We start from the raw sequence: 27,446 nt of genomic DNA, 5'->3' as shown, positions 1-27,446 counted from the left end.
TGCATTAATAAAGTATATACACAACCAGGTAAAATCCAGAGCGTAAGCTTTATGTTGCTTAGCAGTTTACTTTTGAGAAGTGAAAAGCCTGACATACATGTGTTAATATGCACAATCCTCCAATTATTTACTATTTATGAGGCAAATAATAAATTCAGTAATTATCTGATTTGAAAGTGCTGATTAGCATCTCTGGACATTTCCTGGAAAAATAATGAATATACATAAAATATAAAATTCTAGTACATAAAATAATAAGTCTTCTTGTAAGCTTAGCTTTAAAACTACAAACAAAACTGTAAAAAAATACACAGTGGTTTTTTTTATTCAATAAAATATACACATACTAAAAAAGAACATGCTCTTGAAATACGTGTTTCTTATGACTAATGCCAAGTGTTGTCTGACATCAAATAGCAAAATGTCCCTGTACAGCTGAAACAACTCTATGTTGTGGATGTCCCTTTTTTGGTGGTAAATAAAATGTATTTCCAGAATTCCAGGAACTTTCCTGAAGGATCAACATTATCACTATGCGCAATGTAATGTGCATCACTGTTTTTTGCAGGTTTGTAGCTGTGCTTGAACACAACCTACATTTTGTCTAGAATCTTTTATTAGATATTTTATTTCATTATGCAGGAATGGTAAGAGAGAAAACTGGACAAATCAAAAAAAAAAACAACAACTTATTGTTCAATTGATAGATGGCAGCATGACTCTTTGTTCATTCATCCTCCTGGCCTGAGAGCGGACAATGAGACTGAAGAAGTCCTCGTCAGGGATAGTGGGTCCATGGCAGACAGGAGGGAGGGCACACCTCTGATCATTTAAACGAGAACTCTGAGAGCAAGAGAGTGCACAGCAAATTAGAGAGTGAATGAATGACAATAAGAAAAGCAAAATATAGTCTCCAGTAGCATTCTGAATCACATTATAAAAGTTCATAAAAATTCATAATCATTCATACACATGAATGAAAAATGATACACACAAGGACAGAATTGATGGTTCCCTTCCACTAAAGAAAGAAAAACCCACAACGGTCATTAAAAGGTTCAATGGAAGGATTTAAAAACAAACTAATGAAACTGTCCTGGACAAAAATGGTGGTACCCCTAGAAAAGACTGGATATAATTTGACCAAAGGGACATTTGAATCTAAAGTGTGTCCTGCAATTAGCATCACATGTGTCTTCAACCTTGTGACCAGTCAGTCTGCCTTTTTAAAAGGTGAAAAGTTGTCACTGTGCTGTTTGGTATCATGGTGTGCACCACAATGCAGAGCCACAATGGAGAGAGTTGTCTCAGGAGATTAGACGGAAAACTTCTGCAATTTTCCCCCACAGACACTAAGTTAAATAACCTACACTGACCATACATGTGTAATAAAAACACATATTTTGTTGCCTGTGGGCTTCTTTTTTCATGTAAAACAGGGCACATGAACAACACGCAGCCTGTTCAACTTTATCGGGGAGTGGTTTGGACATTTGATCATTGTACAGTATCCAAACAACATGAAGGTAGTTCAGTTTGTTTGAGCTATGTTGTAAGTGTACTCATTTTAGAATATATAGCATAAACCTGGAGACACAAAGCTGGAGGCTGAAGGAGTGGTAAAGTTAGTGTCTGAAGCAGATATCAAGTTTATTGCTGTGATGGTGTATGTAATATTCTATTGATCCTTGACCGCACAATCTTGATACCTCAGGCCAAAGCAATCAATACAGAGGTCTTACCTTTTGTGTGCACACAAAAGTTCTGTGTGAATGCATTCAAAATTTGTGGTGTGCGTGGTCTTGAAGCATTGTGGGAACGATGCAATGATGGGCAATTAGTGATTTCTTCCAAATCGCAAAAATATTTGAGTGAAGGTCTTTGTAGTGAAAAGATTCATTAGACAGAACAAAGATGCAGATGAGACAGAATATAAAGGACTTTTCTTAAGTACGTTGGATACTGTCATCTAGTGTATTGAATCCAAATTCATAAACAAACCTCTTTTATTTGTTGGGCAGTAAATCTACTACAGCAGTTGCCCACATTCACCTTTTACTTCATTCAAAAATAAACAAGGCTGTAACAAGCATGACTTAGTATTTTGTAGTAAATGAACATGCTTCCAGAATTAGATTTGTAGAAAAGGCTAATAATTTTTGATACCATTTTTATGCAAATGTTTTTTTTTTGTTTTTTTTTTTTTTAAAAATGCTGCTTAAAGATTTAATGCGTTTTGCCATGACCATGGACATCTGGTTGAGCCTGACATAAGCTTCCACTAACAATGACGGCACCCCAAAAAGGTAACATGTCCTAGAAAAGCAGGTTGGTGGTCAACTTTGCTTGTTGGTGTTTGAAATTAATAACCTGGAGATCAAGTCCTACACAATAGATTGTGAGTATGATTATGCAATGATTATGCAACCTATATATACATATGAAGCATATCTGGCATATTACCCCTAAAACCTTCACCATTAGTTTCTGGAATGTTGTTCAAGAATTTTGAAACCATAAAGTCGTATAACGTATATAAGTCGTATAGTTGTAAGGAGTAATGAATGTGGTCTTCAGTTTACTTTCAGGGTCCAAGGATACCTGCTAGTACTTACTGTTAAGGTCAATGGTGGAGAACTGTGCTGCTGAAGAGAGCATTTCCAGGATCTCACTGACGTTGGGATTGGGAGGGGATAAGTGTCACACTCTAATTGTATTAACCATGGTGTAGTCCACACAGAATCTGAGGTTTCAATCCTTTTGGGGTACCAGAACAATAGGCAATGCCCACCTTGAGTGAGAAAGTTCTATTGTATCATCCTTCAGTATCTGTCCCAAAGATGACCATTGTGTCAGATTTGAACGGGTGTAAAACTAAGAATCTTGACATCTAGTTAAATATAAGCACGAGGGCAGTGTCATCTGAGGGTTTTCCAAAGGTTGGAAATAGTAGTTTTAAATGCACTCTTTTGACAGTTGGAGAGACTGGAGCAGCCACTGCTAGAGGCAGAGTGGTAGTAGGTTGTGGGATATGTCTTTCTACAGCAGATACTGTCATCCCTTGTTACCTTCCAGGGTCAGCCTGTTGCTTGGTTGCAGATGCTAGGATGGTGAAAGTTTTCTTTTGGTTTTTCCTCCATTAGGGCATCAAGAATGGAGATGTGTCTCTACTGCTGAGAAGTTGCTCTCAGCTCTTGTGCGAGTTTAACAAAAGTGTTTAACTTTTGTTAAACTCTAACTGAGTTGTTTTGACTCTAACTGATCAAAATTTGGCCAATTCCCCATTGACTTGCATTAAAAATTTCTGACTGCTTCAACCAGTCAAGCTTTTAAGCTACTTACACCAAACTCAACAGAATCCTTCAAGCTGTTTAGACTTGCAGTTTTCCCTTAGTGACCAATCAAAATGGCAAAAATTAATTCTCACTTACATTGACAAATATGTTCAGGGCCTGGCTCAAATCTCACACATCTGCTCAATTCATCTATCACTCTATCAGTGCCACACACTCTCTTTAGTCATCTTTTTTATCAATATACCAGTACAACATCTATCTATCCATCCATCTATCGATCTATCTATCTATCTAATTAATCTGGGAGTGGATGATTAATCTTCCTAATGACTGTTGTGGAGGGCCAAACCAGTAGGATGAACTTTGGTTTAATATTATTTTTATAGCTTTAGACAAAAAATAGCTCTAAAAATAGCTCTAATTCTTTCGTCTCACAGAATTACTGAATCTCTATTCTGAGGTCACATATTCTTTTAATCACTTTGCCCAAGCTGAGCCACCTGACAGCTGTGTGGTAGCCTATGCCATGATATTCAGTCTCATGCTCCTCCAACAGTGCAACAAACTATCTGTGATACAATGCTCTTGCCCTATTTTAATTACATTATGAGTAACATGGTTAATTTTTAGAACTGACTTAAAATTCATCTCCTGATGCATAATAGAATATAAAAATGCCAATTTCTGTTCAGGGTTCGTTTCTGTCACTTTATCCTGCATCCAAAAGTACAACATTTCCCCCATCATATTTGAACATAATTTTGCATTTAATTTAAAGTTGCAACAGTTAAATCTCTGCATTTATTGTTGAAGTTTACACTAATGAAGTATGGCATAACATACTTCATTAAATCATTTTTGTTGAACTTTCATAAATTTTTGGTGCCAAAACCTGGCATATGTAGGGGAATTGCAGCAAAAGGTAAAAAAAAAAAAATTTACTTTAATTTTATAAAAGGTGACAAGAATACAGAAAAAAAAAAACGGATGAAGCAAAAGCGGAAAACAGTCCACAGCTCTGCGACAAAATTGCTATCTGATATTAAAAGGTAGACTGACAGGAATATTTGACTGACTGTGAATTGTTGTCAGTACTGTTATCCATATATTACATTTTGGTAGATTGCAACACAAGTATTGAAGAGATAATGCCTATGGATGATTTGGAAAGAGAAATACAAAGTGCAATGCCAGTGAAAAGTGTATTCTGTAGTTCTGAACATTCAAGGAAAAAATAAAAATGGAGACATTGATTTGTACCACTGAAGTCAAGTGATGCACCAGTATAGAAGCTGACTCTACCACACTAAGACTTGATGGGAAATAATCTGCTTTAGCCATTGAAAATGGTGAAAAATTAGATAAACATGTGGACGGATTCATTAATAGTTTTACACAGGATATGTAGCTCTGTACAGAAATGGAAGTCTTTAAAAAAAACACAAAAAAAACAAAACAGATTTTGGAAAATTCAAGATCTTACTTGGAGCTCAAGATCTTACTTCTTATTTGGAAATTCCCATATCTATATCATGGTCACATTGCAGTGGAAAGATCAATCCTGACGATTTACCTATCAGAGGGTTTACAATCTTATCCAGATCAGTTTGTGGTGGGATTGTCCCTCTCTCTGATGCTATGTCAATCAGAGGTGGATAAGGACAATTATTTTGCTAAAATAAACACTAAACTTAAGTTTAAGTTTCAACTCATAGTTCAGTTTGACAGTCAAACCTGTTTTGGATCTAGAAAGATTCAGCAGTTTGAAAACAGTGCTCAGAATAGCAGCATGGGTAAAGAGATTCATAGCTAATGCCCAATCCAAGGGCAAGACCCAAAGAGAGCTTTCGGCAGAGGAGCTACTTGCAGCAGAAATTCACTGAGTGAAAATGGCTCAAGAACAAGAATGTAAGAGTGTACAAGAGAGGTAAACTTGAACGCAGTACTATCATGAAAGTGTGATGCAAGCAGCTGTAAGAGATGCACTGAAAGAAATATACTGGATTTTACGTAGTAAACAGTTGGTTAAACAAGTTGTGGGATGTCGTCTTGTTTGTAGAAAACTAAAAGGAAAGCCCATCAAGCAGACTATTGCACCTCTACTGAAGCACAGCCCTTTAATATCTCGGGTGTAAAGTTTGCAGGCCCATTGTATGTCAAATCAGGCTCTGTGTCTAAAAAGTCATACATTGTACTCTTTACACTTGCGGTCACTCAGGCAGTACATTTAGAGTTGGTCTCAGATCTGTTCAGAGAATTTTCTCTTGGCTTTAAAAAGTTTTATTGCAAGAAGCAGTCGGTCTTAGAGTCTTAGACAATGCAAAATATTTAAAAGACCAAACCAAGAATTAAAAAAAAAAGGGAAAACTTACAAAACATCTGAACTTACAGAGTTTTTTTCTTTAAGAAGTATAACTTGGAAAGTCATTGTTCGGGTGGGTTTTAGGTGAGACTTGTATGTCGGCAAATTGCCTTGCTTAAACTTGGACGAGAATTCATTATTAAATCAAGTACACACTAAAAATGTGTGGCTTGAGATACTGCAGAAAATTGGGTATTTTCTGTTTATTTTCTCTTTAAGTAAACAAGAAAAGATGACGTCTGTCTCCTGGCTCATTTTGTTTGAACTTCCATAGCTTGTAGACATTTGTTCTCCAACGCATTACTTTGTAGGTCCATAGGCAGGCACATACATAAATTTATTTTGGGAAACCCTCAAAAATAAAAGCAATGTGGTTTGTTTGAGTGCATGGCATGTGTGCACATATCTATCCAACATTAAGTAGAATCACCAAAGTACTACAACATGTGGCACAGCAAAACCTCAATCTGAATTTGCATATGTTTTGCATTGCCCTGCTGCCAAATAACTAGCTGATTAGATACCTGCAAGAATGAGCCACTGTACAGGTGTTTCTTATATAGTGGAAGGTATAAAGTAGTGTATATTTCCTTCTTAAAGTAGAAAAATGACAAGATGCTCCAACTCACCTGGCTCTTTACCAACATGTCAAAGAAATGGTCATCGGGTTCAGAGGTGTCAGCATTAGCCATGATCTGGCTGAGGGTTGTCTGCCTGGTGCTATTGCACAAAACAGGCACACTTCCTACAGCCCTCTGATCCTGTACCCTCCGACTCTGCGCAGTAGCCAAGGCTCCTAGAAATGCGTCCTGGCCTTGTGATACTGCAGATTCTGATAAAGCTAGGGAAAGGATAGGATAAATGAGGACCATTAATTTACCTGAATTCTGCAAACTCACCTTTGCTAATTTCTAAAATACAAATCAGCCAGTTTCACTCTAAAACACTAAACTTGTTTATAATTAGACAACATACTCCAGGGACCTGACTGAAAGAAATATACAGTTAATGGCATTCAGCTGTTGCTACAAGTAAACATTTTATAAAATGTCTTTGCATGATCCAAAAGATTCAGCACGTCAATGCACCTTTGCACTATTCGAGGTCCTTTAAGAAATTGTGACTGACATCACTAATGCTTTTTGATCCTGAATGGGCAAATCCCTACAGTCACATTCCAAATTCTTGTGTAAAGTTTTCCCAGAAGAGTGGAGATAATTCAGGAATATGAAGTTCAAAAACACAGAAGCTCTCATACTTCCATTTAGATGGATGTACTGAAAGACCTAGGTGTTATATTAGACAGATACTTGTCTTTTATAATAATATCACCCATACTACAAAAACAGCCTTCTTCCACCTTAGAAATATTGCCAAGCTAAGATCCATCCTATCCTTATCTGATGCTGAGAAGCTAGTTCATGCATTCATGACCTCTAGACTGGACTATTGTAATGCTTTACTAGGTGGTTGTCGCAGCTTTAATAAATAGGCTACAGTTAGTCCAAGACCCATCAGTTCTTACCAGGACAAGGAAATATGATCATATAACCCGAAATCTATCATCTTTACAATGGCTAACTTTTATGTTTAGAATTGATTACAAACTGCTGCTACTTACGTACAAGGCTCTTAATAGTTTAGCTCCCATGTATCTAACTAGTCTTCTAACACATTACAATCCTTCATGCTCTCTGAGATAAAAAAAAACTCAGGACTTCTGGTAGTTCCCAGAATATCAAAGCCTACTAAAGGCGATAGAGCGTTTTATTTAGCTCCCAAACTTTGGAATAGTCTTCCAGATAGTGTTCAGGGTTCAGACACACTTTCCCAGTTTAAATGTAGATTAAAAACTAAAGAGATAATACATCCCATAATCTTGTGCTCTAATACATCAGACCAAATGCACATCATCTAGTGCTTGCTAATATTATGAACAGCAGCTACGTTAATCCCTCTCCGCTGCTTCTCTCTTTGTACCCATCCCGAGGCATCCAGAAATTGTACCAGCTCCAATCCATGACATGAAGATTTTAGACCTCCACTGAGATGAGGGCGACTCTATGAGGATCCTGAGGCATCTAGAGATTTACCAGCTCCAGCTGTACTCTGCAATACTAAAGAGGAGATGCCGACTACATGTGGTCTTTGAGGACAACAATCTCCTCATCAATACAACATTTGTCGGACTGTATATTTATAATCACACCCTCCAGTGTAACCCATATGAGGATGAGGTTCCCCTTTGACTCTGGTTTCTCTAAAGGTTTCTTTCTTACCATTCAAAGGAGTTTTTCCTTGTCACAGTCACCCCAGACTTGCTCATTGGTGATAAATACAAACACATTTAAATATACCTGATATTATTTTGAATTTGTGTTATATTAATCCTTATATTATTCTTTATAATAACCTTTTGTTCTATGTTTATGTTCTGTAAAGCTGCTTTGAGACAATATCAATTGTAAGCACTATACAAATACATTTGAATTGAATTCGAATTCAAAAAGCACGAATGCTTAAACGCTCCCAAACACATAGAATTTCAAAGAATTTTAGCAACCATTTCACTAAGACGTAACCTCCTATCTACCTCCCCTTAGTATCCCAAAGACCAGCAGTTAAAAAACTGCCAAGTACCAAGATGATCAAAAACATTCCACAATTAACCATGACAGAAACGGCTCTTACATTTTTTCATATTTTTGGGCAAAGATGAACATGAAGAGGAGGGGTTAGAGGCAGCAGTGGACTGGCCGCCTAGCTCCTTTTGAATAGAGCAGCGCTGGTCATCCATTCTGTTGCCTTGGAAACGACACAGCAGGTCAAGGAAGCTTTCGTCACCCAATTTGTCCACACTCTTGCACTACAAACAACAAAGAAAGCACAAACCAAAAGAGAAGAAGGAGAAAAACAACAACTTTGCATTATTTCTTACAATAAAAGAAATTATATCCAGTAAGTAATTAATAAGATCCTAACTGAAGCAAAGTTTGTAACTCATATTTTATATTCAGTTTTCAAAGTATCACTGATAAAATTGGCATTTACTAGCACCTACATGGCTGTGTAGGACCTGTATTACAAGATTACAAATTAAAGAAGGAGTAATGATGAATTTAGATGCAACTTCTGCACCCATACACTTTTAATAACCTTTAAAAATGATCAAATGTTCATTTGGAAATGACTCAAAAGGGACTCACTTTCTGAGCAGGCCGCTTCTGAGAGGTCTTAAGAGTGTTGCTGGTGTCCTGCAAAACTTTAACGAAGCTGTTCTTCTTCCCTCGCAGACGATTCATAAAGAAGAATTTTGAGGTGGATTTTGTCTTTGACTGTGTACATAGTACCTCATTGGCCCACTTCTGACACTGCACAAGACAAGACCAAATCCAATGACAATCTACCAATCTAATACATTCATGTATAGACAAATACATGTACATGCACATGTACTTGTATTGATGATATCTTAATCATGTGTGTGTCAGTTAGCTGGAGGTGTTGTGGGGTTTTTTTAGTTGTGTATGTTGCTGTAATCACTTTAATCTGTTCTGGTGTAAGAGTCATCAAATCCAAATTCTCCATGCTGTAGCGTCTGCTCATCCTGGGTTTGGCTCCTGGAAAACCCACAAACTCACTACATTATTATGTCTTGCATTAATATAACAATGCCGGATATTATTATTATTTATTATTATTTTGCATCGAGTATTCATGGAGTAGATATTTTACCATGAAGGTTATAATCAATCTCTTTGGTCTCTGACAATACAGAATTGTTTGTACTGTAACTGAGACCAAGGACAGTCTGAAGGTCAGACACATTCATACGGGCCGTCAATTCACCACAGCGGTCACCTGTCTAAAAAAAACAACAACAAACGTTTACAATTTATAAACTGAGAAGATTAAACGTTTAATTCTCAATGAACACTGAGAAATGCTTATTAAAATGAAAGTTATTATATGCAAAATAGCAGGTAAATGTTTAAAAAGTAATTTTTGTTTTAGTACTATAGTTATTACTAATATAGTAATTTAGTAATTATACTATATTTGTTTCCAAAAGAAAAGTTTGCCAATTCGCTATTCCCATCACAGACTGTATGCCAGTGAACCCCGTGAATGAACCTCATTTCATAACCTGATCTTGTAAACTTCTTTTGGTGATGTTTCGCAGTTTGATCCCATAAATGTGGACATGGATGTAAACTGACCAAAGATCACCAGACACTTGCATGAGACACATAACACTTCATTTTCAAACAGACTTAGCTGTGAGTAGAATAAAGGTGACAGAGGGGAGTGATCTTTAATACTTTGCCTGGAATACATGTACTGTTTGTTAAATACATTTACGGCAGAGCAACAAACAAAAGCGCTTTAAAGTCTCTATCACTGATTACATTAATACTGGCTGCAGGTCACAGGCTAAGGATACCATGAGTTAAAATCTCTGTTGTCAGATAATATATCACACTGTTATTTTAAAACAAATGTTAATCTGTTAACATTTTTTTAACAAGTGTTTCAAACTAACAAATTGAAGTATTTCATTAAAGATATATGCCTTCGCCTGTCGTTTCAAGACAGTCTGTGACTTAGTTGTTCTGAGATCAGTGGAAAGTTAATTCCACCACTGTATCAGAATAGAGATGCACACTTTGAGGCATACCTACCTTGTACCCTAAGAGATGGTGGGACCGGTGCTATAGGATCTGAGATCTAAGGTTCTAAGTTCGTTTTTTTTTTTGCATGAACCAATCTGATTAAACTATAATTAGTTCAGGTTGTGACCACTACAATAACTTATTTATACAGCTTTAACTCATTAAGGTTACAAGCTGAAAATTATATTATGTTAACTATTCATATGCAAAGTTTGTGGTGTGATTACACATTGGGGCGATTTCTCACAAACCTGGAATTGAGCTGAAATTTGGTAGAATGCATATCTGCTAATGTAAGTGGACCTTAGATAATGACCCAATTACTTCAAAATAGAAAATCAGATTTCAGCCGTCATTTAAGATGGTTAATGGTCATGAAAATGCTAGGTCCCTCTACAGACGCATTGGTAAACCATGCAACTTACTCAAACTGGCCACTGGGGAGCACTATTTATGGTATAAAAACTTTTATATATTTTTTTATAATGCTTAGGCACAAAAGTCCTAACACAAAAATCTCTTTGCAACCTAGTGTGCTTTGTTGGTGTCCATTTATGCAGCAGAGTCTAATCCTCATTATTATATAAAATATGTTGGGATTTGCAAACAACATGGACCCATATATACAAATTAATCCTAGGGGGTCACAGCTTGATTTACTAAAATAGCTGTAACTATGGACTGGTTGTAGAATTCGGAAAAATCTTCTTCAGTCTAATGTTAGAGAGTGATGCTAAGCTTGGGATATGGATGTCAATAGCAAGCATAGTTTAGTTATTTAGAACAAATTAAGCTTTTAGTGTGCTGTATTTTGCTTATCAATAAGTGCATTTCAATAATTCTAATTAATTCAGTTTTATCTGTACATGGCTTTTAACAATGGACATTGTTGCAAAGCACCTTTCTAGCAATATAAAAATTCACACACAAAAAAAAAATTAAGCAAAAAATTAACATTTATCCCTAATGAGAAAGCAAGAGGCAACAGTGGCAAGGAAAAACTCCCTGAGACAATACGAGGAAGAAACATCGATATTTGGTGCTTAAACGTTGATGATCCCCATCTATTATTATTATTATTATTATTATTATTATTATTATTATTATTATTATTATTCCACATGGGACAATACAGCAGTCCATAGAATGCTTTATACAAGTTTTATGAAATATGGTGCTGTGATATAAGACAGTCATACTTTCACAGGAATTTTAATGTATACCACACAAACTCTGTAGTGCCACCAAAAATGTAAATATGGACATACCTTTACAATAATAATTGCAACACAATGTGTAGAAACACAATTCCACATTCCTCTTATTCTTTGGGTCATCAAGACAATTTCAATTAAGACAATGAGGTCAACTGCCACCATATTTGTTTTTCCACAGTTGTTTTATTTCTTCTAAAAACCGTCTAATCATTGCCAAAGTAAAATCACAGCAGGAGACTCTCCCATGTTCTCTCAATTCATAACTTGCAAATGGATGTGATGTCAAAGCTACAGGATGTGAAAGCACATCTCAGAAAGAAAAATCAGAAAGAGCTTTATTGCCAGGTATGTTTTCACATGCGAGGAATTTGTTATAGTGACAGAAGCTCCAGAGTGTAGCAGAATGACATATACAATATAGACAAATTGTATGTACAATTGTATGTACACATGTACAAGCTATGTTTTCTGACCAAACTTTGAAGAGAAATGAAGCACCTGTCAGCTTCTCCAATACGTTCAAATACGTCTAGATTCCCCTTGAGATGCCACTATAATTAAAATATTTGAAAAATTGCTCTTAACTTATGAATCACTCAGCTGGTTAAAAAAATATTTTGGAAAAAAAATCAGAAGTCCTACTCAAACAAAACGTCCATTCTTTGTTTTTTTATGAGTCTTGTCCTAAGAGTCTCCAAGAAATTTCCTCGAAATCCCCTGTAATGGTGCTATATAATTCATAAATACATTAAACAACAAAAATTTTAAACCACCTAACCTCTTTTGATTTCCTGGATGGTTTAACATATTTGGAATTTGCCAAGCATGATGTTGGCTATTTTGCAAGTGAACAAAGAAAGTATATTTTTTTGCCATACACATGTTTTTAACAATTTGTCACCACTACTTCTAATAAATTGAAACAAAAGGACTTGTTTACTTGGTCCTGAATGTGTGTACCTTGTTAGAGATTTCCAGATGTCTTTCTGCAAAGTGAATGGCCTGGTCATGATTCCCGAGGGCTGTGTGTGCATTACCCAAACTCCAGCAGGCACGGCCTTCACCAACCCTAACACACACAAAAAACACACACACAGACACAAACACGATTATACACACAAAGAAGTACAAGCAGTGATTGGTGGTAGTTTCATGTGTGTATACATATATAGTGTGTAACAAAGGTATCAACTACACAAACACCTAAAAGCTGGTTGGACTAGGCTACTACTGTGGGTTGCTTTTATTAGAGTAATTTTGAATTAACTTTAATATCTATCAGTAGATTAAATACAAATACCAAGTAAGCTAATTATGAATTCCGTTTTCCTTTACTCCTTCAGATGTGTTTAAGTCACTATTATAATTTATAGTTATTTATAACTCATGACATGACACATTAATGTCTTTATTAAAGTACTGTGGCTGCATCCATACATCTGTTATTATATGTGACTGACTTGTGTTAAATAGATGTAATCCCAGTTGGCTATACAGAAATTGCTAGTTTAGACTGATAAAAAAGGTTTTACTTACAAACTGTAGAGTGGGAGTTTGAGGGGTCAAGGTAGCATAGGTTATGTAGCATGGTGTGTGTTCACATGTACCTGTCACCAAGGTCCTGGGCAATGATGAGGTGTTTGAGGTGATAGTCTATAGCTCTTTCATAATCCTGCAGTAGAGTGTAGGTGTTTCCTAGGCTGTAGCAGGCCTGAGCCTCCACTGCCTGATCCCTCAGCTGCCTCGCCAAATGAAGAGCTCTCCTGGAAAAAAAATAATTAATTAAAATTAATAAAAAATTCTAGTAGAAAGAATTAGAAGGCTAAAGATTATGGATAAATTAAAACGCTAAAAGCATTAAATAATATTACTGAATATTTTGCTGTCATTGATAAGAAGTTAATTTGTCTAACAGCATGTTAAAGACTAAAGATTTATATGTAATGATTATAATGTTAAACACTGAAACTACTAAACTGTCTAAAGGGTACAATGCTGCTGTGTTGGGTTCTATAAACCATTAAGAATATATAATTTAAAAGGCTTAATTTTATAAGTGTTATAATAAAATGGTAAAATGTTGCTAGCATAACCACATTGGTTGCTAGGTGGTTACTAGGCTAACTGAGTTGGTTGCTAGGGTGTTGCTAAGGGTGTTGCTTCTTAAAAGGTCTCAGTTGGTTGCTAATGAGGCTAAAAATAAAAATAATTTGTTGTTGAAAAATTTGTATATTTAAAACAATATTTAGCAAAAGTCAAAGCTAATTGTACCATGTTTTGAATGCAAATGAATGGGGTTCTCTTGCCCTTAAATCAAACTCATAACTTTAACATATAATTTAAAACTGCTAGATGTTTAGTGGCTCTTAATGTCTTTGTTGAATTCTAAATTATTACTGTTTTTATTTTATTTTGTTACTATTTTATTATTTTATTGTCTGAATTTTATGATGTACTGCACTTTGTTTTCAGCTTGGGCTATTTTAAAGTGCTTTATAAATAAAGTATTATTATTATTATTATTATTATTATTATTATTATTATTATTATTATTATTATTATTATGTGTCCACTTCCGTCAGTCATTATTACATTTTAGGGGCATAAGCACAGAGTAGAGGCAATTGAGAATAATTGATCTTCCAGAATTTCAGCTGAAGTGCTATCCTAGACGTATATTATTTCAGTTATTAAAAATGTCTTCTATTAAGTGATGCAGGACACTCAAACCAAAGAAGAGACAAGCTTTGTAGCCTTGCAGCTCCTCGTAATGCCATAGGTGATCATTTGTGGTGTGATAAAACACTAAACCATCTAATGGCCTATATCTCATGGATGGACATTCATGATGACCTTCCCAGGTAGTGTAACTAATGGCATGTAATCTGCTGGCCACCCCACTGAATCTCTTTCCATTGCTAGAGGTCCTGAGGGGGTCAGTTAATTAGAAGAGTTCATGAGGGCATAGTTTTATATCTGATTGGGCACATCTTAAGTATTGGAAGGGGGTACTATCTATAGACCAAGTTTCAAGTCTCCATGAGAGTTTGGTCTTCACAATAAGTAGTAGTAGTAATAGTAGTAGTAATAGTAGTACTAGTAGAAAAAGAAAAAGAAGAGGAAAAAGAAAAGGAAGAAGAAGAAGAAGTAATCAAACCCAAGACAGATTTATAGCAATGCTTAAAATGTCAATTTAGTTATTTTAGCACATTGGTCAAAAGAAAGTAAATGGTTTTCATTAAACAATTAAGTATCATTAACAATGAGGTCAATATGGCAAGACTAGTTAGGATAAAACTAGTAAACAATGGGTATATAAGTGTTGATTCACTTGTAATGCTCGGCAGCCTTCTCAAACTCTCCCAGAAAAATGAAGGCATTTCCAAGGTTACAGTAGGCCCTTCGTTCTGCTGCCAGATCACCAAACTCCTTTGCAATGAGGAGCCGCTAGAGGAAAAAAAAATGTTATTAAAAAACAAATAAATAAATAAATAAATAAATAAATAAAAAAAAAGACATATATATATATATAAAATACAAATATAAACAATAAAACAATATAAACAATAAAACAATATAAAAAAAAGACATTATATATATATATATATATATATATATATATATATATATATATATATATATATATATATATATATATATATATAAATATTTAATACAAATATAAACAATAAAACAATATAAAACATTATAAAATAAAAAAAAAATACAAATAAAATAAATTCAGTAATGCACACTGGAGAGTATTCAATCAGTTCCATTCATTCTATAATTCTGTGAGTCTTTAATAAATATGAACAAGTTTTTAATTGTAATATATGTTAGTGCTGAAAATGGCAAGAATTTAATCTTTGTCACTAATATTCCTTTATTCATAGTTTATTTTATTTGGTCTTCTTTGAAAACAAATGATCAGCTGTTGATGTACACAGATGAGACAAAACATTGATTGTCTCGCAACACTGGCACATGTCAAGGTCTCAAATATATTAAACAATAAGGCAAGCAGTTGGTTCTTATAGTCAGTGTATTGGATGTGAGCAACATGGACACATGTGAACTGAGTAAAAGGGACAAAACATTATGGCCAATTAACTGGGTTACAGCACCATTGAAACAGCAAAGATTATTGGGGTGCTCCTGGTGAGGACTGGTGTACACCTATGCACAATGGTCCAAGGAGGGGCAAGCCATGAACTGGTGAAAGGGTGTTGGGCACCCAAGCCTTATCTATGTGTGAGAGCAACAATATCTACCCTGTTTGGTTTGAACTGGCAGAAAGGGTAATGTATCACAATACACAGTGCATTCCATCCATTTGAGGATATGTAGCCACAGACCGGATACACTGTCTACTGTCAAATACACCTGCAATAGGCATATGAACTTTGGAACTGACTTATTTTGATCTACATTAAATCGTAATTCACAGGATTACTGCACTTTTATCTGTGAAATAGATATTTAGAATTTAACCATATACTGTTATTATCAGCATTTAACAAATGCCCTTATCAAAAGCGACTTATTGAAGTGCTTTGGAGTCTTACACACATCCTTATGCTAATTCACAAAGTCAGAGGCTAAGAATATGACTGAAAACAATTTGTGAAAACCATAATTTTATATTACCAATTGAAGAATATTGCCAAAAGAAAATATGGCATCCCTCCCCTGCCATCCCTCCAGAGAGCACAGCCAATGTTTGACCTTTTGATCTTTAAATATTTTGCTTTTGATTTCAACAAATCTTTTTTTTCCTTTCTTACTTTATAAACAAACACAGTCTATGTATTTATACATATATTTTACACGAGTCAAAAATATATAATATAATATATATATATAGTATATATAGGCAGGCACCTGTTGGTGGGATTCCACAGCATTGAGGAAATTGCTGAGCAGATAGTGTGTGTTTCCCAGGTTTCCATAGGTACGGCCCTGAGCCACTCGATCTCCTAGTTCCTTCAGAATGCTCAAATTCTCCCTGTAAGCATTCAGAATGTGCCAACAAAACAATAAGTTCATAGATACAGCAATTAGTCTGTTATTGATATTAACTTTAATAAAATGCTGAAACATATAAAAGACACTAACTCGTAGTAGTCTGCTGCTTTTTTAAGTGCTGCGGTGACTTGTTCTGGGACGTTTCCAGGTTCCGAGTCATTGCTACAGACACTCTTTCCTTTAGCATGGTACACATTCCCAAAGTTATACAGAGCTCTGGCTTGTCCCACCTGTCACATACACAATAGTCAGCATTAAAGATCACAACTACATCTGAACACAACTTACAAGTAAAATAAAACACAGTGTATTAGGGTTGCATTAATTAGTCTGGGAAAAAAAAACCCCATAAAATAATCGACTCTAGTACAAATTCAATTATAGTATAAATCAACATATTAGTAATAATCGTTGGCTTTAGATGAGAAAGTAAGCAGAATAATAAGTTAAATATTAAGATGTTTTTTATTTATTTTTATAATAAATAATCAATTATTTGTTTGATCAATTAAGATATTCTTTATATTCAGTGCAGTGGGGGGCGTGTGGTAGTCTAGTGGTTAAGGTGTTGGGCTAACAATCGAAAGGTTGTGAGTTTGATCCCAGGTCCACCAAGGGCCACCAGGTCCACCAAGCTGCCACTGTTGGGCATCTGAGCAAGGCCCTTAACCCTCAATTGCTCACTTGTATAAAAAAAAATTAGATAATATAAGTCGCTCTGGATAAGGGCGTCTGCCAAATGCTGGAAATGTAAGTTGTACAGCTACTACGTGGGTAGTAAAGCTAACATAATACATACTAACTTTCTCTCTCAATCTCTCTCTCTCACACACACACACACACACACATGCATTTTGCATTATTACAGTCAGAATAGTAATGTATTATGTAGAAATGTGATGTGCTAACCTTGTCTCCAACATCTATGCAGATGTCCAGATGCCTCTGGCAGAAGATTATTGCTTCATCAAAACGGCCCAACACCTTTAGAGTGTTCCCTATGTTGCCACTTGCTTTGGCTTCACCAGGCAGATCCCCTGTCATTCTGAAATCACCAGTGAAATTGATTGATATAGAGTATACATTTTTTTGGGGTAGACATCCCTAAACTAATACTTTGTCGGACAACTTTTGATTTTATTACCGCACTCAGTTTCTTTTGGGAAGACTCTATCAGTGTGGCACACCTTAACTTGGAAATCCTACATCCCACTTTTTTGCAAAAAAAAATGTAAGGGCATCTCCTTCATCAGGTCACCCCGCATATTCTATTTATTCTCACAGTCAGCAGTTCGTAACATTAGCTTGCATACTAGCAAACATGGTCACACAAATGCTTCTACATGGTTGCTAGGTTGTTCTGCTTGGTCAATAAACAATATGCTTTTATGTCATTACTTGGTGGTTGCAAGGATGTTCTGACTAGTTACTATGTGTTGAGACAGTACTACACATAACAACCGAAAAAGGTTGCAGTACCTCAGAACTTTTCTTTAAGAACCACTAAGCCTATTTAAATCAAAAGGTACAAGTGAATGCTAAAGCTTTCTCTTACAAAACCCTGCAGTTATTGAACCACCAAGTGTAATTTTAGGCTGAAAACATATTTTTTAGTCAAGCCTCTGTGAAGAGATTAATATTATTATTATTATAAAAAGAGCAGATCTAGGTAAAAAATAAATAAATAAATAAAATATTATAATTTGGGTAATTACGATTATTAATAAAGGTGAGATTATTGCCGCTGATTAATATGAAACATTTTTACCTGTTTAAATTTAGGTCATGGTGGTGGTACTCCAAAGCCTTGGTGTGGTCACACAGGTGAAAGTAGGCATTGCCTAACTGACTATAGATGGCACTCAGCACCAAGAGATCCTCTGTCCCCACTTGCATGGCTGCCTGGAAGAATGGTATTCCTGCACTGTAATCACCCTCCTTACACAGACGTTCCCCCTCGAGCGCTAGATCCAGACAGGAGGCCTCCATCCTGCAGGGAAAGGCCCAAAGATCATGAAGCACTAGCAACAGTTGTGGGCCTTGAAAAACAATTGTCAAAGTGTTGTGCTGTTCACACAACAACTTCAATCTGTTGTTTAGTAAACTGTGCACATTATGAGAGCACTTACACACTACACGTAGACAACACAAGCTTTTTAAGTGAATCCCAAATCTTACTCCATTTTAAAAAGAAATGAAAAATAAATAAACATACAAGCAACCAACAAACAAACAAACAAATAAATAAATAGCATTTTAAGACACAGTGATTGTAACAGATGATGTAAAATCTGGTTTGGGATGCTTTCAGAACAAATGTTATACAGAAATTACAGTCATAATTGTTATATTATGAACCAGTACTGAATTTTCCTAATTAAATCCCTCAACACATGAAATATTCAGAGAGATTATTATGCTAAACACAAGTACAATGTGAGCATGCAGATATGATACAGCAATAACAGCATATTCAAAGCTGAGACAAAGCAGCACACTATTTGGAAACATTAGAGCAACCTGAACCACAGATGCTGCTAAAGAAACACATGCTAAAATAGAGTGCATTCCCTGTAGCATTAAAAACCTGTCTACAGCCCAGAACATTTTAAATATTGTAAATGTAATTGTGTTTTGTTCTTTTTTCTTCCTCAATGAATATGATCTAATGATTTGTAATTTAACTACTAATTCTTTTAATTGAAATTTCATATACCCGACCCACATATTTGTGGTGGATTTTTTTGATAATTTGCATAATATTCAAAATCTAAATTTGAAGACAATACGGCTGCCATAGATCAATTAATTCTAATGTGCATAATTCACATAAACAGCTATAACTAATGATCGCCTGAATGGATTCACAGGAATTATGCACACAGATTATGGTGAGGACATACATATGGGGTGAAATAAAGTCCAAGTAAATACTTGGGATCTGTAAGTTCAATTGAGCTGGAATTTGATGATAATTTCTTAAAAAAACATGGCTGCCATCAGACGATCAAATTTCAGATCAAATTTGAGCTATCACTAGAACTTGACCTGTAGTTTCAGGTAAAGATCCATTGCAATCTGATGCAATCTAACTCAAATAGGCCATAACCAACCAATGTGTGGAGAAGATTTACTCATTTGCTCAAGAAAAGAAAAGGAATTTGTTATAATTAAAAGCTGTACTCACCTCCTAGGATTTCTGAACAATTAATTGTGATATTAAATATTGATATTTATATTTAAATTAAATTTGTTTAAAAAATGGTCATACTTGCATGAAATGGCACCTCAGCAAATAAATGCTCAAGAGAACCTGCTACATTTCTAAACATAAAATATAGAAAATAACTCCACAAGATGGAAGCATCCGCCTGCAAATCTGCATAAATAAGCATTTCTGATGTTCTAAATTCTATTGCAAATCTCAGATTTATTTAAACAGTTAATTCAAAGCTGTAATACTGAATACCACATTCAGTGTCCAACATCCTATTGCACCACAAGATGACAGTCGTCATGCTTAGTCATAATTACATATAATATACATTCAAGACAGTAGTAGTACGGACAACAGTAGCTCACTAGTTAAGGCCAACTGATTGGAAGGCTGTGAGTTTGAATCCCAGGACCACTAAACTGCCACCCCTGGGTCCCTGAGCACTGGGGGTTGATCCTCATTCGCTTAGTTATATAAATGAGATAAATGTAAATCGCTCTGGATAAATGCTGTAAATGTAAGATAATCAAAATGCATCAGCTGATTGCTGGTGTTCTAGCAGAACAAGAAATTAAATTGAGAAATATATCCAACAGTATTATAAACAAAATAAATATTTGGGATTGTCAATTTGGTATAGCATATTGATATATTTTCCTCACTGCTATAGTCTCTAACCCTTACAGCATAGCTGCTCTCACTGCTGTCTTGTACACCTTTTCTTTTGATTCTTGCTGACACTCTTGTCACACAACACTCCTGACACCTTTCTCCACCCATTCCAATCTACTCGCCTATTCATCTCTTTCCCACACTCCCTGTCGCACTGGGTTGTTGACCCCAAATACTCAAACTCCTGCACCTTCTTGACCTCAGCTCCCTGTGACCTCACTGTTCTCCCTCCCTCTCATATACAGACCTACACCTACAGACACCTACACCTACAGACCTACATATCATTGTCCCCGGAGATTCCTGTCTGACTTCATATGTCAACCTGTCCATCATCAAAGCAAACAAGAAGGGACTCAAAGTCGATCTTTGATGTACCCCAACCTCCACCTTGAACTCACCAAGAATTTTAAGGTAATCGACACTGCCTGATCAATCTTTAAGTAGGACAGATTATAAAAGTGCTCAGGTTAGCGTTTTCCACCCCACTGGCAATTGCATACTGCATTCAAAAGCAATGAAACATCTCAGAGAAGGCAATAGCTTTAAATCTCTAAATCTGTCAGATTTAATTATATTTCAGTCAGAACTTTAATAAAGTTAAAATAAAGTCATAATGTTAAATCACATTCATGATTTACAACATTCATTTGCAACTATTTCTGTCTTTGGTCAAACTAGATAGCTATCATTTTATATTTTAGTCTTACAATTCCCAATATTTAAAATATTTTTTAAAAAAGTGTTATTAATATGACATAAAACAATTATTATTGTTAATCTGTATAAAACCTTTTTAGAATGCAAATTTAATGTTAACAATTCAGTAGATGTTTGGTATTTTCATTTGTTATTACATTGTTCTACATATTTTATTGTGTCTGGGGGAAAAATTGCCATCATCCTGCCTACTAGGTCTAAGCCTAGTAAGTATCGGCATCAGCCACTGAAAACCCATCTCAATCACTAGCATGCTGTACGATTACTTTTGATGACTTTATACACTATTTACAAAATGAGACATATAAAACTACACAGGAAGCAAAACAAAGCAGGAAGCTTTTTTTAATGACTATGCAACAATATTATTTATTTGCAACCTACCTGCTGTCTTTCATACACTCACAACACACAGGCCATCTGATGCACATCTAAAATTTTTATAGTGGTTAAAATGAGCTTCGGCTGATAACCTAATGCAACTAACCTACAAAAAGGTTTCGAAAAATGAAGTAAGTTTAAAACAGTAATTGGAAAATAGATATTCAATTTACATTTAAAGTATCTTACAGGAAATTCTCCTCATTGGTGTGCAGCAGCTACAGTTGTCTTAAATCTGCTATGCTCAGCATTCACTGCTAATCTCATCATGTCTATCTGTTCACTGTAATCTGTGATTAGGTTGCTCACACACAAGATGAAACAGAAACACTCATAGTAAGCAGACGTAATTCAAGCAAAAATAAATTCAGATGCTAATTTAAATAATACTAATATCTGAAGCTGTAGACATTAACATAGTTAATCAACCACAAAGTGTAGGTATTAGACAAAGTGCAATGGTCCTTTTCTGATATACTGTTTACCCTCCTCCACATAATAAAGGAATCTACTAATGGGTAGATAAGTCTTTTATCTATTTTAAAATGCCCACCCCAAAAAAGCCTAAAAAAATAGTCAAATTCTCTTTAGAGGTTCCATACATGCACTTACAATGATGCATTGCAGTGTGAAGACTAAGATGCTTCATACAGCATGGTTTCATCATCTACTAGCTTAACAACCACATGAGATCACCTACAAGCGTGGAAAAAGCTGATTTTAATGCAACGTTATATTATGCTGACGTTCCTACCTGTAACAAACAAGAGGAATTGAATTCTTCTCACGCTCCATTCTAGTCACTGAGACATTTTTATCCATTGAATTGCATAATAAACAAAGGGATCCCAAGTAGATCTGTAAGAAACTCCAACAAAGAAGAAAAAGACCACAAAATGCTAAAAACCAAGTTAAAAAAAAAAGTTTCAGGATTTCAATGCCTGAGTCTCCTGTAAGGTCTGTAGCAGAAGCCAGTCCATGCGTACTGTCACAGATGCTGGTGTCCTGTTATGTTTGATTTGTGTAAATGTGTGTGCTAGTATGTGAGGAGTATCCAGGGTAGTCTTCTAGAACTCTCTGTGAAGAGAACACAAAATGCTGTGGGTGAAGCCTTGTTCTATGCACATTGCCATGTTAATACTGAACAACAAAGCTGTGTGATCATTATTTTTTATTTGTTTGCTTTTTGACTTGTTTTTGTGCTTTGCCAAGCTGAATCAAAGCAGGCTGCCCACTTGTAAAAAAAAAAAATGATATGACCATCAATACTGATTATGCAAATAGGAATAGACATAGTCAAGGGAAAAGCACAACACAAATAATACACAAACATATAAATTAACCTTAATTTCACTGCCACTGGAGGGCAAGAAACAGTGTCGCCTACCACAAAATAAATCAAACGATTCTTCCTTTCTGATTACACTCATGTGTTGCAAAAAATTTTGTTTTCTCTGCCATAACACACTTTCATAAAGGGTTTCTGTAAAGTTGACAGATACTCAAATATACACTCTGTAGGATTCCCAGAACTGTAACTGAGAACTTCTGGTATAGCACACTGTAAAGTGCTTAAGTTTTATCTTGTATTATAGGTTTCAGTCTGTATTGTAGTATAAATATTTCTGTGAGCCTTTGCTATGTAATGCCATACAGCTACACAGGTGAAAAGATTGGGCACATGTAAAGTTCACCAGTAGTTTCAGTTTATAGGACCTATAGGACTGCTCAGGTGTACTGAACGCTGACTGATATTTTCAATTGAAAAGTATATTTTAATTTCCCCACTTGTAATAATGTACAGGTGCATCTCACAAATTAGAATGTTGTGGAAAAGTTCATTTATTTCAGTAATTCAACTCAAATAGTGAAACTTGTGTATTATATAACTTCAGTACACAAAGACTGAAGTAGTTTAAATCTTTGGTACTTTTAATTGTGATGATTTTGACTCACATTTAACAAAAACCCACCAATTCACCTAAAAAATTTGAATATGGTGACATGCCAATCAGCTAATCAACTCTAAACACCTGCAAAGGTTTCCTGAGCCATCAAAATGGTCTGTCTACGTTCTGTTTATATAATAAACGAGTTTCACTATTTGAGTTGAATTACTGAAATAAATAAACTTTTACACAACACTCTAGTTTATTGATATGCACCTGTAATAGCCCACATTCATACTTTCTCAGAACACCATTATGACCTTTATACAAATAGGGATGTGGTAGCCTAGTGGTTTAGGTGTTGAATTAGGTTGTGAGTTCAATTCCCACATCCACCAGGCTGCCACTGCTGGGCACCTGAGCAAGGCGCTTAACCCTCAATTGCTCAGTTGTATAAAATGAGATAAAATGTAAGTCACTCTGGATAAGGACGCCTTCTAAATGCTGTAAATATAATATAAATGTAATTTATAATACAAGATAAAACCAACATCTACCAACACAGCAATACATTAATGGACACAATCACACAGATAAGTTGACAACAAATTTAGAAATCTGGAAAAGTCTAAAAAAGCACATATGAGTGTTATGGTTAACTGTGCAAATACGTTTAGTCATATGGTGTACATGCAGCACTGTATATGCAGGGCCCGCTGTACCAGCATAGGATCTGACAATGGCTCTGAGGATTTCATGCCGCTACCCATTTATAACATTGTGTGTTGGCTAGCACAGAGAGGTCTGTGCAATGCTAAGGATATTCCTCCCTAGACTATCACTGACCCACCCCCAAACCAGTCATGCCAGATGATGGCAGCATAACATCCCTCACAGCATTTCTCTATCACACTCTATCACATCTGTCACATGTGCTCAGTGTGAACTTGCTCTAATCTTTGAAGAGAACAGGGTGATAATGGAGGACCTGCCAATTCCGGTGTACTATGGCAAACGTCTGTTGAGCTGCACAGAAGGAGAGAGCGATTATCTGTGGCTACCACCTGCAAAAGCATTTCCAAGGATATCTTGTGTTGCCTCTCCAGTGCACCTATTTTTGTCTTATGCATCCTAACTGGAAAGAGTTATATTCATTAAGTTTAACTAACCTTGTTTTGTACTGTGATGATTGTGTCATACTGATTGTGTTCTCTTAATTTGTTTTGAACAGTACACTACCCTAGATTCTACCTGGAAGCCTATTCAGGACCCATCAGAAATTAAAAATGACACAATCTATACACCTCAACATCTTAATGGGGTTCAGGCCTAGGATTTGTCTTGGCCATTCCAACAGCTTGATTTTTCTTCTTATTTATCCATTTAGTGATTTGCTGGTGTGGATGGGATCATGAATAATTTCTCATTATACCACAGTGCAAACCTGACTGATCAGAATATGTGCGGTATTCTCATATATAAAAGCATAGGTAATTCCAGCTGTAACATGAATGACAACATTCATGTTAATATACACTAAACAGTCATAACATTAGAATCACTAACATGCGATATGAATAACAGAATATATTGTTACAAAACCACCATTCAAAAGGTAGATATTTTAGGCAGCAAGTGAACAATTAATTCAATCAATCTAATGGATTAGTCTTTTTAATCTTATGTAAGTACTTCTGACCTGAATGTTCAGACCTATTTGCACTACTTTCATAGACTCCTACCTCATATTTATGTATTCCCAAACACAAATCTGTACAGAAAACACTGAAAATGAAACCTTAATATTATTTTAACTGAACTTTTGTTGTTACTAAACTTTGCAATATGTGAAGTGCAATATATAAACTGTCTACTACCTCAACTAAATAGTATTTTATTGGATCACTTATGTTAATGCTTATAGTCTTTTATATATAAATTATATTTACTTTTTTCTTTTACCTTTTGTGCACCATAAGGTCTGACACATAATTTCGTTGAACCTGTGCAATGACAATAAATAATCTATCTATCTATCTATCTATCTATCTATCTATCTATCTATGTGTTTGAAGCAGGAAAATTAGCATATACAAGGATGGGCATGTTCTGGTTCAGCAAGGCAGCACACACTGACCCATAAAAGCGTACACAAAATATTGTATGATTGTATACAACAAAAAAGCAGTTCAGAGCCCTAAAGCTTAAACAGTCACATGGATCATGTACAGAATGTGCAAAGTAAAGAATTCTGTGCTACAGTTTCCATTGAAGTTGATTAGACCTATAAAAGACAAAGGAAACACTCTTATGCCACACTTATATGACTCTTATGCCACACTTATGTGACTAAGCTAACTGCTATTATTAGGTGGGGTTCAGTTACTGTTAGTATGATGATAAAGTTATACTTTATTATTAGTGATAAAGTGACGTCTAAAATATAAAACAACTGGAACCAACAGCCAAGTGATAAAATATAGTTTGCTACAGAAAACCCTAGTAAATGAAGCTAATAACAACAATAAGTCCACAGGAAGCTAACAGGCTCCATTAGTAGGTAAATGTAAACAAAACGCTTATTTACAATCGGCGTTAACTTACTTAGGTGGGGCTTCCCACGGATGTATAATTCTACTCTACACTATGTTAAACTTATTAAAAATAAAAAAAAATACTATGAACACAAATTATTTATTTGTACTACCTTCATTATGTTCCCATAAACATACAACAGAAGCAAACCGGCCGGTTGCTCAATATTCAGTCACAGAGAGAAAAATTCAAAGATAGCCCCGCCCACCTTACTGCCTGTCGACCAATCACATTTGAATACTGAATCAAACGATTTATCGAGTGAATTCTGGCGTGTTTATAAGCAACTGTCTCTAAAGACTAGTCGCTAATACTATGCTGATTTGTTTGCTTTTCTGTATGAAGCAAATACTGTATTATTTACAAATTAGTTAGGCGTTACCAAAGCAACCAGAATCCTGGCTAAGCTCCCCTTAGCTTCAGGTAGCCTTCAGAGTGTAAACTGCGGTTAAAGCACGGGGTGCGGCTTTTAGATACTTAGCGGTAATAGCGCTGTAGCGAGCTCCTACAGCACAGAGCAAAACATGAATACAAAACAATTCACAGTATTTATGAGAATAAAGGCTTGACGTTTTAATCCTCACATATTAAAAAATAAGATTCAGGTAGCCTTCAGAGTGTAAACTGCGGTTAATCCTCTTTCTGAAAACACGGTTAAACAAACCGCAAGCATATTTCAAGGGGAGCGGCTTTTAAATACTTAGCGGTAATAGCGCTCTGTAGGGAGCTCCTACATGATTACAAAATAATTCACAGTATTTATGTGAATAAAGACTTGACGATTTAATAATCATTAAATATTAAAAATGGGGTACATAAAGTAAAAGTAAAATAGATTAAAATCCATAATAAACATGCAATCCTAATTAAAATAAAGTTCAACCTATTTTACTGGAATCTTTAAACAATCCCTCTTTAAAATCATCTGGCAATATAATTGTGCTAGGAGTCCATTATAAAATGTAAGTTTATAAATATTTGTTGATTAAACCACCTCAGGTCACTTCATAATAACCCGCTCTATGTTCAGAATAAAGATCAGACAATTTTACTGTGGAAATAATTTTTATATTTGCTCTTTAAATTTACTGCATCTGTGAAAATTGTGCCAGAGAACTTTTAATCCATGATAAAATGTACATTTCAAATTGTGAGTTGATCAAACTGAATCAGTTTACTTTTTATTGTGATTGTATGCTCACAATTATATTGCAAAATATCATAAATTTGAAGGTTAATTATTATAAGATTTCAGGGTAGAATTGGCTAATCTTTATTGTGAGCATAGAGTACATCAAGCTGAAGTGATATGAGCGAGTTTTTTTTTTTTTTTATAATATTTTTATATTTTTTTAATATACAATATATATAGTTTTTCCTGGCTCAATTATATTGC

The 27,446-nt window shown here is 35.2% G+C and overlaps 1 protein-coding gene across 4 annotated transcripts; it reads right to left on the bottom strand.

Annotated features, from left to right (window-relative positions):
* Window positions 1-307: 307 nt before the first annotated feature.
* Window positions 308-26,227, bottom strand: LOC132847133 (G-protein-signaling modulator 2-like). Of its 4 annotated transcripts, none has more exons than XM_060872132.1 (15): window positions 26,163-26,227; window positions 22,321-22,643; window positions 18,345-18,566; window positions 17,486-17,621; window positions 16,667-16,806; window positions 16,433-16,556; window positions 14,880-14,995; window positions 13,156-13,311; window positions 12,509-12,617; window positions 9,394-9,523; window positions 9,202-9,278; window positions 8,865-9,029; window positions 8,350-8,524; window positions 6,288-6,499; window positions 308-843 (listed from the first exon to the last, which is right to left on the bottom strand). In XM_060872132.1, the coding sequence occupies exons 2-15, from the start codon at window positions 22,386-22,388 to the stop codon at window positions 697-699; spliced, it is 1,977 nt and encodes a 658-aa protein (XP_060728115.1). In that variant the 5' UTR covers window positions 22,389-22,643; window positions 26,163-26,227; the 3' UTR covers window positions 308-696. The 4 variants fall into 4 exon arrangements, with proteins under 4 accessions (XP_060728115.1, XP_060728124.1, XP_060728133.1 ...); XM_060872141.1 differs by having other exon boundaries at window positions 26,060-26,191; XM_060872150.1 differs by lacking the exon at window positions 22,321-22,643.
* Window positions 26,228-27,446: the final 1,219 nt, after the last annotated feature.

This window comes from Tachysurus vachellii, chromosome 1 (assembly GCF_030014155.1).
Source record: "Tachysurus vachellii isolate PV-2020 chromosome 1, HZAU_Pvac_v1, whole genome shotgun sequence".
In the NCBI taxonomy this organism is placed as follows: domain Eukaryota; kingdom Metazoa; phylum Chordata; class Actinopteri; order Siluriformes; family Bagridae; genus Tachysurus; species Tachysurus vachellii.
This window is presented reverse-complemented; position numbering and strand designations above follow the sequence as displayed.

Excerpts from the sequence above, each read along its gene's own strand:
- LOC132847133 (XM_060872132.1), bottom strand. The coding sequence starts at position 22,388 with ATGGATAAAAATGTCTCAGTGACTAGAATGGAGCGTGAGAAGAATTCA. Across the intron at positions 14,996-16,432 it reads CTGTGGAATCCCACCAACAG|CGGCTCCTCATTGCAAAGGA; the intron begins GTGCCTGCCTAT and ends TTTTTCCTCTAG. Across the intron at positions 12,618-13,155 it reads GCCCAGGACCTTGGTGACAG|GGTTGGTGAAGGCCGTGCCT; the intron begins GTACATGTGAAC and ends TGTGTGTGTTAG.